General features: G+C 45.7%; 1 protein-coding gene across 1 annotated transcript in view; it reads right to left on the reverse strand.

The window, feature by feature from the left end:
* Positions 1 to 422: 422 nt before the first annotated feature.
* The window catches only part of LOC119179201 (fatty acid synthase), a 124,919-nt gene continuing 113,285 nt past the window's right edge, over positions 423 to 12,056 (reverse strand). Inside the window, exons 24-27 of the mRNA XM_075869229.1 lie at positions 10,049 to 10,293; positions 7,111 to 7,371; positions 3,330 to 3,587; positions 423 to 599 (exon numbers count right to left, since the gene is read on the reverse strand). Of these exons, the coding sequence (XP_075725344.1) occupies positions 486 to 599; positions 3,330 to 3,587; positions 7,111 to 7,371; positions 10,049 to 10,293 (878 nt within the window). The 3' untranslated portion in view covers positions 423 to 485. The remainder of the gene's footprint in view (positions 600 to 3,329; positions 3,588 to 7,110; positions 7,372 to 10,048; positions 10,294 to 12,056) is intronic.

The raw sequence follows: 12,056 nt of genomic DNA on the forward strand, positions 1-12,056 counted from the left end.
CATTCCCCATGATTCCCATTTCATTCCGAGCAAAAGACGCCTCATTCCATTCCCATTACATTCCTACAATCGCTGTCCCCTGTAAAAATGTAAAATCATTTCAGAATTATTCGAATTTCGGAGTGGCAACTCGGCAACACTGGTTTGCTGTCATTGTGAACGAGGCTCCCGTGTAGGGAGGTAAAATGTATATTTTAATTTTTGCATATTTTACTTTGGTCGGCGTTTTCGCTATTTTGCACCATGTTTGTCCGATTCTTGACTATGGCTACACAACTCGTGGTTTCGCCTGCGTTAAGGCAAGTTACGACTACAGCAGTAAATCAGAGCGTACGACAACCCGGCTCCCTCAAGTTCTCCCTACTTAACACACTGCGCTAGCCAGCCTTTCGACAAGGACGGCCGTATAATATACGGATATGAAAAAGGGTCGCTTGGTTTTTATTAAAAACATGGAAGGCTTTTTTGTGTGTTCTTTCTTTAATTCAGTGCTTCACTTGTTGACTGATGATGGCTGCGCACTGCTTCGCGCCTTCGCCGTGGATGAAGTTCTCGTGAAGGCCATCGACCACCTTGAGCTCGACCTTGCCCTCGCAGAACTGGAATGAACAGCGGAGAAGAACATAAAGAAAGAAAGTTGATGTGAATAATGTGGGCTCAACGCACTGGGTGAATAAATTAAAACACCGCATTATTTCGTTTCCCAGACGAAAGCTTCGTAGTGCCTGGCGGACCTTTATTTTTTTCGTAGGTCATGTAACGTACGGGAAAGCGCGCGACACATGGACACACACGCCTGGTCTCGAAACAGTTTTGGCAAAATGACCTAAAGGTCATAAAACATCAGTTCTGGCTGCAGTGCTGGATATTTAATTTTATAATTTTGACATATGTACTCTTACATGACACTGTCGTCATGTGGGGTTAATACAATTGTAGCTAAGCGTAATCTACTGAAGCTGGTTTATGTAGCATCGTCCAGGGCTACCATTTTGGCGAGCACGAACACTACATAATCAGCTTACCGCTTCTGGTGTTGCTAATACCCGTGTTGCTGTTGGCGTCGTTACATAACTGTAAACAGCTGGTTATATAAACAACTGGTTGTATCAAACATATGTGACTGTTCAGCAAGCCTGTACGTACAACATTCGTACTTATCTTTATAGTCATTCCGTTGTATCTTGCTGAATAAAAAAAGTGCACAATATTTATTTCCCTCTGCGTGCTTTGCATAGCATCGATTTCAATGCCAGGTGGAATTGGCTAAAGTTTTCCTTTGTTAGACACAATATTAACCAGACCTAACAGACTGATGTAAAAAAGTATAATAAATGCTTTACAGTCGCTAATAATACCGTCCAGTAAACGTTTTGTTATAATTGTCCATTAAATCTTCGCAAATAAAAGACAAGATGTGGCATGAAAATTATGATATGTATGTCATGTACCGCATCACATACATTCCCCGCTTGAGATGTGCTCGTGGCCGGCTCTGTAGCTTGATATTGTTTGCAACAAAATCGGTATTGAATGACATGACTGAATGACGAACATAAATTAGAGGAAGGTAACCCGATGATGATGACTTGCGTTACAAGTACAGCATAGTTTACATACCACACTCGCAATGCGCTCGCGGCCGGTTCGCTAGCTTGGTATACAGTGAAATCGGTATTGCGTGGCGTGACTGGACGATGAACATAAATTACAGGTGGTAACACGACAATCATCACACGCAATACATGCGAATGTCGTGCAATCATTATGCAATACATGCACGGCATAATTTTACACGTTTCCCATACACGCAAAGCCACGAAAGCCCTCTTGCACTTCTTAAGGACCACCAGACTTCACGACCGCTTGTGAAAGAACAGTGCGACACCATGCTGTGCAGTCTCGAGCTGACTATTCATCTTTCTTACTCATCTTATTTTCTATCTCTTTCCGTTCTATTATTCTCTCTTCCCCCAACCCCAAGTGTAGGGTAGCCAACCAAGCCAAGCTTGGTTAACCTCCCTGCCTTTCCTCTCTATTTAACTCTCTCTCTCGCTCTCTTACATGCTACGCTTACGGTGCTTTCGCGGAAGTTGGCTATCTTGATATACACCAAGACTGGAATTGGGCAACATGACTGAATGACGAGCCTTATTGGCAGGTGGTAACGCGAAAATTGTCACACGCATGTAATGCACTGCATGACTTGCATGCTACGCTGATGGCGCACCCGTGGCCGGCTCCCGAGCTTGATTTGAGCCAAAATCGGTATTACGTGACGTGGCTGTGTGACGAACTAAACGACAATTTCCCAACTTGCAAAGTACGACACACCTGTCTTGTACGACATGACTTGCACCGTTGTGGCTGCTTCGTATTACGTCGGTTCGCACAGTGCCTGGGATCTTTCTTTGTCTTTTTTTTTAGTAAAGTTTCTAACACTGCTGTGGCTCTGTTGTAGAACACTAACGTACCGTGCAGAACAAGCGATTCCCATTCATGCCTGACAATTTTATAACTTGTTTATTACTAATCAACTCTAACTTTCTGACGAAAAAGACTGATTTTTCACTCACAACCAACGACGCCGACAGCGAAATTTCCGCGAAACAAGGTATTTAATGTTACGGCTGTAAAGCGCAGTGAAGCGCGGAAAGCTTGCGATGCCTGCGATTCCGAAGCCATTGCAAAATCACATTAAGGGCCAATACACAATAAGATCATGAAAATTGACTGAAAAATGACTGTCTCCTTCATGTTATCTCGTCTTACCAATACGAGAGGCGTTAATTTTATTTTTCACTTGACGATGGTTTAGAGCGGGTGATGACGTTCGAGCAGCTCCCATACATGAATACGCATCTCGTGCGATACGATAAAACGCTTCAATGCTCCATGAAAAACGGCTATAAGAACGAATGAAGAACTCAAGCACCCTGCACTAAGTTTGGGGTATAGTGCAGCGAGATAGAGGACCGGAACAACACTGCAAGTGGAATAGCACAAAGGCCGCCGTCTTATGCAGGATCACGTCGCGCTATGCACGATTTTAATTTTAAAGGCCTGCTCGTGCTCAGTTAAACAACAAAGGACATTAGCTACAACTAGCAAAGAGAAAACCGGGCGGGGCAATTGCCTGCAAACTTATGCAAGGCTAGATCCGCCGGCTACCAACAACTTCCTCGACCTCAACATCCTCCTCAACTGAAGCATCCCAGTAATTAGGACTTATGCAAATACCAGGTGTCCCGAAAGAGTTATACGGACCGTCCTTGCAAGATTGCACTTTGCAAGCAGGGTGGCAGCAGAATGTGTGCCATAGCGCTCACCTCGGACGTCCCGTAGTCTGGTGGCAACTGGCTCGTAATCTTTCGTGGCCTGGACGGCTTCACGATCAAGATGTCGCCGCGGAACTTCTGGCTGGGCTGGTAGGCGGAACCGGCCAGGAGGAACGAGTAGAAGGCGCGTGTGGCTGCGGCCACGTCCTGGCGGCTCGGCTGCACGTCGGGGTACGCCTTGAGGAGAATGTCGGTGGCCACCTCCTGCTTGGCGTCCCAGTTCGGGTACTGATTTATCCTGTTCCGCACCTTCGTGGCCGGAGCGGAACAAAAAAAAAAGAAAATAAAAAAGAAAGAGATAGTTCAGAGAAATGCTGTGTGTGAAACACGTGCACCAACAGTTAGATGCATGCGTGTCTTTGAGCCTTATATGTCTCGAGATTCAACACGTTTTAGAGATTTGGTGACACCTGACGATGCACCCCGACGCCTTGTGATTGGCCTCAGCAGGAATGACGAAAAGAAAAGAGCTAAGTAATAAAACTAGCTTAACAGTTACGTGATACTAAAGAAATGGTTTGTGTATGTAGACTGCGTTACAAAGATCGCATGAACTTAATGTAACACGACGACAAAATGACGTCCCCCGTGTGATGTTAACAGACGTCACAGATCGTCAGAACTCACCACGTCATCAATAAGCGCGGCATGCAAGTACAACGGCGCCTGTGTCGTGTTCTTTCTTGGCCCTTGTCTCTGTTTAGCACTGTTGTTCTCACATAACGAATTCCCAGAAACTAGCCCAAGTATCATTTCTAGCATCATGAAGACGGTGCATGATGACGTCATCGCTTGACACCATCGCTTGGCCAAATGCATGTGGACCATAGAGGCTGTGTAAAAGCATGTAGATGTAGTAAAGAGCTGAGGGAGGACTCACATGAGAAAAGAAAAATGGCTTTCGACTTCCAGTCGTCCTAAGCAGTTTGTATGGACCCTTTCACTGTTTACAAACACAGGACCTTGATGACATTCAGCTTCGTCCTTCAATCGGTGAGCAAGGAGAGCGTTAGAAAATAGCTCGCTGACTTTCTGCACTTTTTTTTCCTTATTTGGCAAAATATATTCTAATAAATTTCATTTTGAGCTACATAAAAACTACAAGAAATCTTCTTGAGCATTACGCACGTTCGTATTATCTGAAAATTAATAAGAGACTTTTTTTACGCTTAAAACCAGTAAAACGTCCTCTCTGTTTCGACGTTGCGAGCTGGTAAACGAGATAACCGGAAGTTCTTCTGGGGCACGACGCTTGCAATCTTCAAACCGTCTATAAAAGATAGTGGGAGTTCTTATCCGTGCCGCCCGCTGTGCCAACGTTTTCACTGACAACTATGTAAAGAAAGCCTCTTGCTTGTGAACAAGAAACACGCGACCCAGATAGCATGCAGGTGGCACGGACACATGTTCTTTTGTTTTAGTCAGGGCGCTTCAACCTGCGGACGCATTAACCTGTTGCGTATGGTAGGTCGTTATGGGCCTCGCACCCAACGAAGTCACGCCTGTCTGCTTTTATCAGCAGATAAGCAATGGTAGACAGCCAAATTTTCTTCATAGCTTGAAACAGGTGTATACCGACGTTATACATGACGTTACACACAATGATACACATGACTTGCGTGAACATTGACACCACCGGCAATGATAGCGTACAAGCAATACCAGCACGATGGGAGTATGGTTTGTGACGTCACGAAAAGGGTATAGGTACATCGCATGCAGTTTGTGTCTCAAGGTAGTATCATGATTAATTTGTTTCCAATGGCTCACCTACTTTCTTGTACACTGTTCTGTAAGACGACATAAACTGCTAAGAACTTTTGAAGTCCTTTTTCGTCTGCCCTATCGCTGTCTTGTCTCATGACAGGAGGTGAAGGCTTCCGTTAGGAGGCACTTAAAAGAGTATTGACACAAAAGTTTTCAGTTGTTTTTTTTTTGCGCGAACTTGAAAGGTCAAGCCTTCGAGAGCCTAGAAAGTTTACTGGTAAGCGTCGGCAAGGCCTAGAATATTAACTAAGACATTTTTCAAAGGATAGTTAAGATTATTGCTGTTCCCTGATGTCGCGACATGGTATCAACTTTTCGTTCCGTGCTCGCGCAAAATATCGAGGCTCTTCCACGGCCGCTTCAACTTGTGGCACTGTCGGAGATGTGCAAGCAGCGATATTGCATGTTTCGGTAGGTGACGTCATCACAACTGGCCATACTCTGCATCATCATGTCTGAGGTCACCAGAATGGGCACTATAGCCTGGCTTCACGTTACTTTAGACGTCCGTTAGTGCATCACGCAAAAGTTGGCTTTAATATCAAATGATGTACCTTATCAGCATTTCTCGAGTATCACAGCACACTTGTTCGGAGAAATCTCTGTGCACAGGATACATGTAAGGCGAGGTGAAATCAGCTTCGAAAGTAGGTGTCTGTAGCCCTGCCGTGGTGGTCTAGTAACAATGGTACTCGGCTGCTGACCCACAGGTCGCGGGATCTAATCCCGGCTGCAGCTGCTGCATTTTCTATGGCGGCGAAAATGCTGTAGCCCCGTGTGCTCAGATTTGAGCGCATGTTAAATAACCCCAAATGGTCGAAATTTCTAGAGCCCTCCACTACGGCGTCTCGCATAATCATTGGCGGCTTTGGGACGTTAAACCCCAATTATCAATAATCAAAGTTGGTGTCAGTACCCCACTCTCTGCTGTTCGTTTTTGTCAAGGCTTACTGACGTGGCACGCACTGTACTTGTGTGATAGCAGCAAGATGGCAAGTTGGGCCAGTTGGATTACGTTCATAATTGAAAATTTTGTTGAAGCGCACTAAAAACGGATGGACAGAAGAGGCAAGCGCTGTCATTTTCAGCCTTTTTTGTCCGTCCCTTTTTAGTGCGCTTCAACAAAATTTTCAGTTATGACTTGTGTGATATGTCTCAACGTCATCAGGCTACAGGAGACACTAAAGTGAAACAAATAATTTACAATAGATGAGAAAATCAATCGCAAAGCTAGGCTTTCAAATTTTCTCCCTAAATCTCCGATATTGACGTCACTGATATCAAAGAGCTTTTCGTATTTTGGCCACGTAGGCTCGCGAACCTTCCTGATACTTGGTGTGTTGAGTCTCTGGCTACTAAAGATGGCTACTGCGCTTCCTTAGTGTGCTAAGTACTGGGCTATCAGACGCCATTGAAATCTATGACGTCACGGCCACTAGCGCGGAAACCGCAAGATGGCGTCGCCACCCGGAATTGGTTTTTGCAAGTTTTTTTTTTCGCGGCAAGCGTAGTGATCTTAAAACTGAAGAACAGCCACTAGAAAAATAGCTTTCTTCTTTATTGTTGCCCTTATATTGATGAGTTAATGAACGAAATTTACTTCATTCAGCATATCAACACTTAAACGACTTTTTGTGTCTAATCTCGGGAATATATCATTTATGCCACGATTCGTTTTTCTTGGCTGTATGCAGCTTTAGTACTTTGCAACTGTGTCTCAATATATTCCCTTAAATTTTCAGGCATTCTTTGCATATTAAGCGTTTCATTTTTTTTGTTCAGTTGCCTCTGTTTTTATTTTTATGCTTGTGAACTATTACTACCGGTGGTACCACTGCAGTCTCTGACTATGGGACCCACGTCTATACAATTTTCTGTTCCTCATTTCAATGTACACCAGAATAATGAAGTGACATTGATTGACTTTGACTGACGTCGACTTTGGCACACCCCATACCAGGCTTCCTATTGACGCTTAGCCTGCGGTCTCAGAGTGCGTACCAACCTCGACGTAGTCGATGTCCACGTACTGCATGAGGAAGGCGCAGAAGAGCGCGGACTCTTCTTCGTCCTTGCTGTCCGTGAAGCGCGACCTGTGTTGCGCTGTGTGCACGACCATGTAGAGAGGGGAGCCATCCAGCAAGGTCAGGCTGCCCACAGGTGCTCCCGACGCTTGCAACCGGAGGGCGATCTCGAAGGCCACCGTGCAACCGAACGAGTAGCCGACGATGTGGTAGGGACCCCTGGGCTGCACTTCGAGGAGTTTCTGCAGAGGCGGAAGAGAGACAGGCATTGGCGATCGCGAGTCGTTATTCACATAATTCAGGATACGGAACGAAGAGAATGCGCTGATCAGTGACTTCGGGAGCAGGGCTCTAGAGCTGGCTGTGCCAAGTTTTCTTGTGGAATCTACTGAAAGTACATTGAAGGTACACTGGCAGAATACCCACAATGCCTTAAATAAAAATGTTTGCAAAGTAGTAAAGCACCCTATATGTCATTATTCCAATGCCGATAAAATTACGCCATTATACCGCAAAGAAACGACATTACCCGCCAAAACCTTTGCCAGACATCAGGTGGACTTCGTTGATGCTGAGGCTAATGACAAATATTTATGACTAAGCCCTTTGTAAGGGGTGGTAAGCTTTAAACGACCCACTCGTTACACAGTTTCAACTGTCTGACGATTGGTTATTTCATTTTTCCACGACGTCTATGAAATCTGATAGCGTTAGTCCTGGCCCGACGTGACGCCTATACAGGATCTTTTTGCGGAGGACTTTTAACCTCAGGGTGGAGGAGAAGGGAAGGGGGGGGGGGGGGTCGGTAGAATACGCGATTGTCACGCAGCGGGCACGGGTTCAAATGCAGCTTTATAATGGATATTGTTTCCTCATTTCGGGTGGTGGCGCTCAACGGACACCGTCGGCCAAGAAGGGCAGCTACACCACGAAATTCGGCTTTGTTGTGATCTCATGATCTCAAAGCAGCTTTCGTTGTAACGAGAGCAACGCCACTTCTACGCGGTGAAAGCTATCGATTGTGGGAATCGCCCTTGCGCCACTTCCCGCTGCCGCTGGTGACGAGTTCTTGCTCGGGCGTACGACAAGTCTTGCCAATCTTCCGAAAGGTCCCGCCCGCTCTCATTCCCACAGCAGGTCGACCTCTTTCCCCCACGCCGCTCCTCCTCGCGCCAATCGCGGCCTCGCATTGGTGACCACCTCTTCGGTCACCGCCAACTAGAAATAATGCTTTCTCCTATAAACGCCTTTTTAAAACACTCTTAACACTCTTTTTAAAACACTACAAGTGCATTTGCAGGGTACCCAACTACGCCATAAATCATAATTATTTTTGAGTAGTGGGGTGGCATCTATTATTCCATTCTTCGCCATTTTTCGGAGAAGTGCGTAGCCACTATACACACTTGCAAGAAATTATGTGCATTTTGTTGATGTGTTGGTTGACGACGACAAAGAATAATGCCTGATGCTTTTTTTAAAGGGTCGGATCATTCGAACACCCACTCGTTACGTGATTCGCATTGTGTGGTGGCTGGTAGTTTCTTTGCTGTTCTAAAACGCTTGATTACACATATTAACGCCATACCCTACCCGACACGACGCCTACCTAGGGTCAGTTAGCAACGGAGTTTCAACCACCGGTGCAGCGCAGCGATGGAATTCTGGAGTGCCGCGTTTTGGAGTGCCAGGGTTCGAATCCTATTGTGTTTTCTACAGTTTAGCACGATAGTGTGGACCCCAGGCGCTGACGTATTTCTGTCACTGATATGACGTAAAATATATACTATAATACACTATAACGGAAAAAAAGTTTCCCCGCAGGGTGTCGAGCCCGCAACCTCTCGCTGCGCAACGCACCGCACAAAACCACTGGACCATAAAGTGTACATTGTCCAGCTTGCTAACAGCAGGCTAATTATATACACGACATACGGTTTGGCTGTCCTCGGAGCTCCGCAACTTTGACGTGTTTTCACCATCACTAGCCAGATGGCGCTAAAGGTGTGCGTTGGCCGTGCTCGAAAGGTTGTCGCCCCTAACGTTTTGGATTGGGGCCTATAGCGTTACACGTACCTCCACGACCACGTACAGCGTTCCACGCACCTGCACGGGGCACGGTCTTGTGCGCATGCGCTTATCTCGTGACTCAGGAGAGCCCGAAGATCACTTCGCTCTCCTGAATCGCGCGATGGTGCCTCATGATAGACCATTGCAACTCTTTCATTTTCTCCGCCATCTTTGCTGCTTTGGTCGGGTTTCGCTAGGGGGAAGGAGATCTGGTAGCCCCCGAGATTAAGATATGTTTTGCGACTTTTCCACTAGGGTAAGAGCGCATGCTCCGGGGTGTCGTCAGGAAGGCAGATAAAAGGCAACACAGAACTGGAGCAAGTGAAATACGATGTTATCGAGATCGCTTTTTCGTGGTTGTTTCACTTTCGCTGCGCTGGATTCGTGTGTCAAGCAACTTTTGCAGGAACAAACGAAAGAAAGGAAATTTCAAGGCCTAGTTTTTGTTGGTTAAGGTCAAGTACAATGGGAACTATTCTTTAAGAATGTCAACGAAAGCGTATGAAACGTTATTTGAAATAATTGCACTGTAAATGTGAAGAAAGTAATGTAGCCAAAGAGATAACTTGCCGTGGGCAGGGAATGAACCTGTGACTTTCGAATAACGCGCCCCGTGTTGAACCAACTGGCTTATATACAGCGGTGGTCGTATCCCCCTACTCTTCATGGGGTATATATGTCTAACCTTGGCAGTGTTAGTCAGTGCCGCTTGTAGCCATGACGGCTAGTGTGAACCACTGGTTTTTCTACCTGCTGGCATCACGAAACATGCAATTTTTTTTTACGAGTTGGCAGCTGACAAATAATCTTTCAATACTACCTTAAAACCTCTTGGTCATGATGAGTTACCTTTAGGTAGTGGCTGGCGATGTCCTCGATGGAACTCAAGGAAACTTCGGGCGCCCTCTGCAATCCAACGGCTCGAACGGGGAGGTGAATGGCCAGTTCGTACAGTCCACTCACGTGTCCCTCGATGGGGTGAACGAAAAACACGGGCGAGTCTCCCTCGAGGCCGTTCATCTCAACCAGGACGCTGTGGGGGACCAGCTCCTTGATCAGGGTCAGCCGAGGAACTTCGGACACGTCACTGCTTTCTGATAATGACAAACCGGTACAGTGCTTTTCATATACAGCCCGAAGGCGACGCTGCAGGAAGGTTGCAGAAGTATGGCACTGGTATGGCGTCTTGAGTTGGGCTAGTGGATACGTACTGAGTTTGTAGGAAGAAACAGCATTCGAACAGGATGAAGACAAAAGGACACATACAATGCGCCTCGTTCGTGTTCTCTATAGTCTTTGTTTTGTTTTAGCGTGCACTGTTCGTTCCTTCCTAATAAGCACGGACAGTTGCAGTGCTGAAAATGACACTAATGTGAAAGAAATAAGAATGAATGTACGTCGATAAATTTCGCTATAAGAATGGTAGTAGCAATTTAATCATCATAACTTTTATAATAAAAAAGGAGATGAAGGTCTACGTTTTATTTTTAAATTTCATGCCGAAATATGCGTGTGTGTTGACACAGGCTTCAAAGTATCTTTTTCGTATTTTTGTGACATAGGCCGAAGTAAACTTCATGAAACTTGGTTAGCTAATTATCGCCTCTGATGACAATGTAGTACATTTTTTCCCCGACTAGGAATGACGCGGGCCCTAACAGATACCGTGAAACTTTATCTCATCATGCAAATTAATGCTAGAAATTTGGCGTCACCTTCCGCATTGTATTTTTCGCGTGTTTTTCGCTCACCAAGCGCCTCCTGGTGGCAAGAGAGGGAGTTTTCGTATTGTGAACTTATAATTATATAGTGATATGCCGAAAATTGGTTGTAACTTTAGTGATTCTTAAAGGCGAAACCATTAGATGGCTACTGATGAAGGTCCACAAAAAATGCAGGCTTATTAAGACACGTCACGTGGCCTGTCTCGTGGCTAGAGCGAAGCGAACTGTGCACTCACTTGGTATGTTCAGCGTCTGAGTGATTAAAAAATAATAATAAAGAAACCGCTGGCCGCGCTACAAATGAGAAGATTAGTACCATTCGCTGGCTTCTCTACAAGCAGTTCTGGGCTTCTGGCTAACGATACTTCTAGCGCGAGAACAGAACGACGACAAAGAGACAAGAAGGACACGAAATGTCTCTTTGTCATCGCTCCGTTCACGCGCTATAACTATCATCATGTCATACCAACTAGCCCAAGCTGCCACACTTCTGGCTAACATTCCGCGGGATCTACAAGCACAAAAATACCAAATACAGTGGACGTTAAGGTACTTTCCACTTTACCTAAAATAGCAGATCATAGGATACGCATTGCGAAGGCTGTGGGTTGGCATCCCGCCGACTGCAAGGGTGCTTCTTCGTCCGCTTTAATTCGCTCAATTTATGTTGAAAGTATTGCACTACGCCTAAATAAAGAGCAATTAGTGTCTATAACGCCTTCAGTAGCCTAACTCTCTGTGTCATTCACTTGATGACGTCCGTACACATTCTGAGATGTAGCGGAACTCATAGGATCCTCCTCTTCTTTCTTTTTCATCCGAACCTTCATTCGCCGGTGCAGGGTAACACATAAAAAGCGCTTCAGAATAATCTTCCTGCCTTCAATGTTCTCATGTATACGTTTACAGCCCCATTTCTCTACTCTTTTTTGACCTAAACGCGTCTTCCCCGGCAGGCAGTCAAACCTCTAACCTTGCACTCGGTATCGAACCGCCTCAATGCCCAAACGGAGCAGCTTTGAGGAGAACTTTGCTAAGGCACGTTGCCGGGCTAGTTGGTTGAGATTCATCTTTTTCACTGGTATAGCGCACCACGACAAGGACACACACAAAGGAGAGATGCACACACACAC

This window comes from Rhipicephalus microplus, chromosome 7 (assembly GCF_043290135.1).
Source record: "Rhipicephalus microplus isolate Deutch F79 chromosome 7, USDA_Rmic, whole genome shotgun sequence".
Lineage (NCBI taxonomy): Eukaryota > Metazoa > Arthropoda > Arachnida > Ixodida > Ixodidae > Rhipicephalus > Rhipicephalus microplus.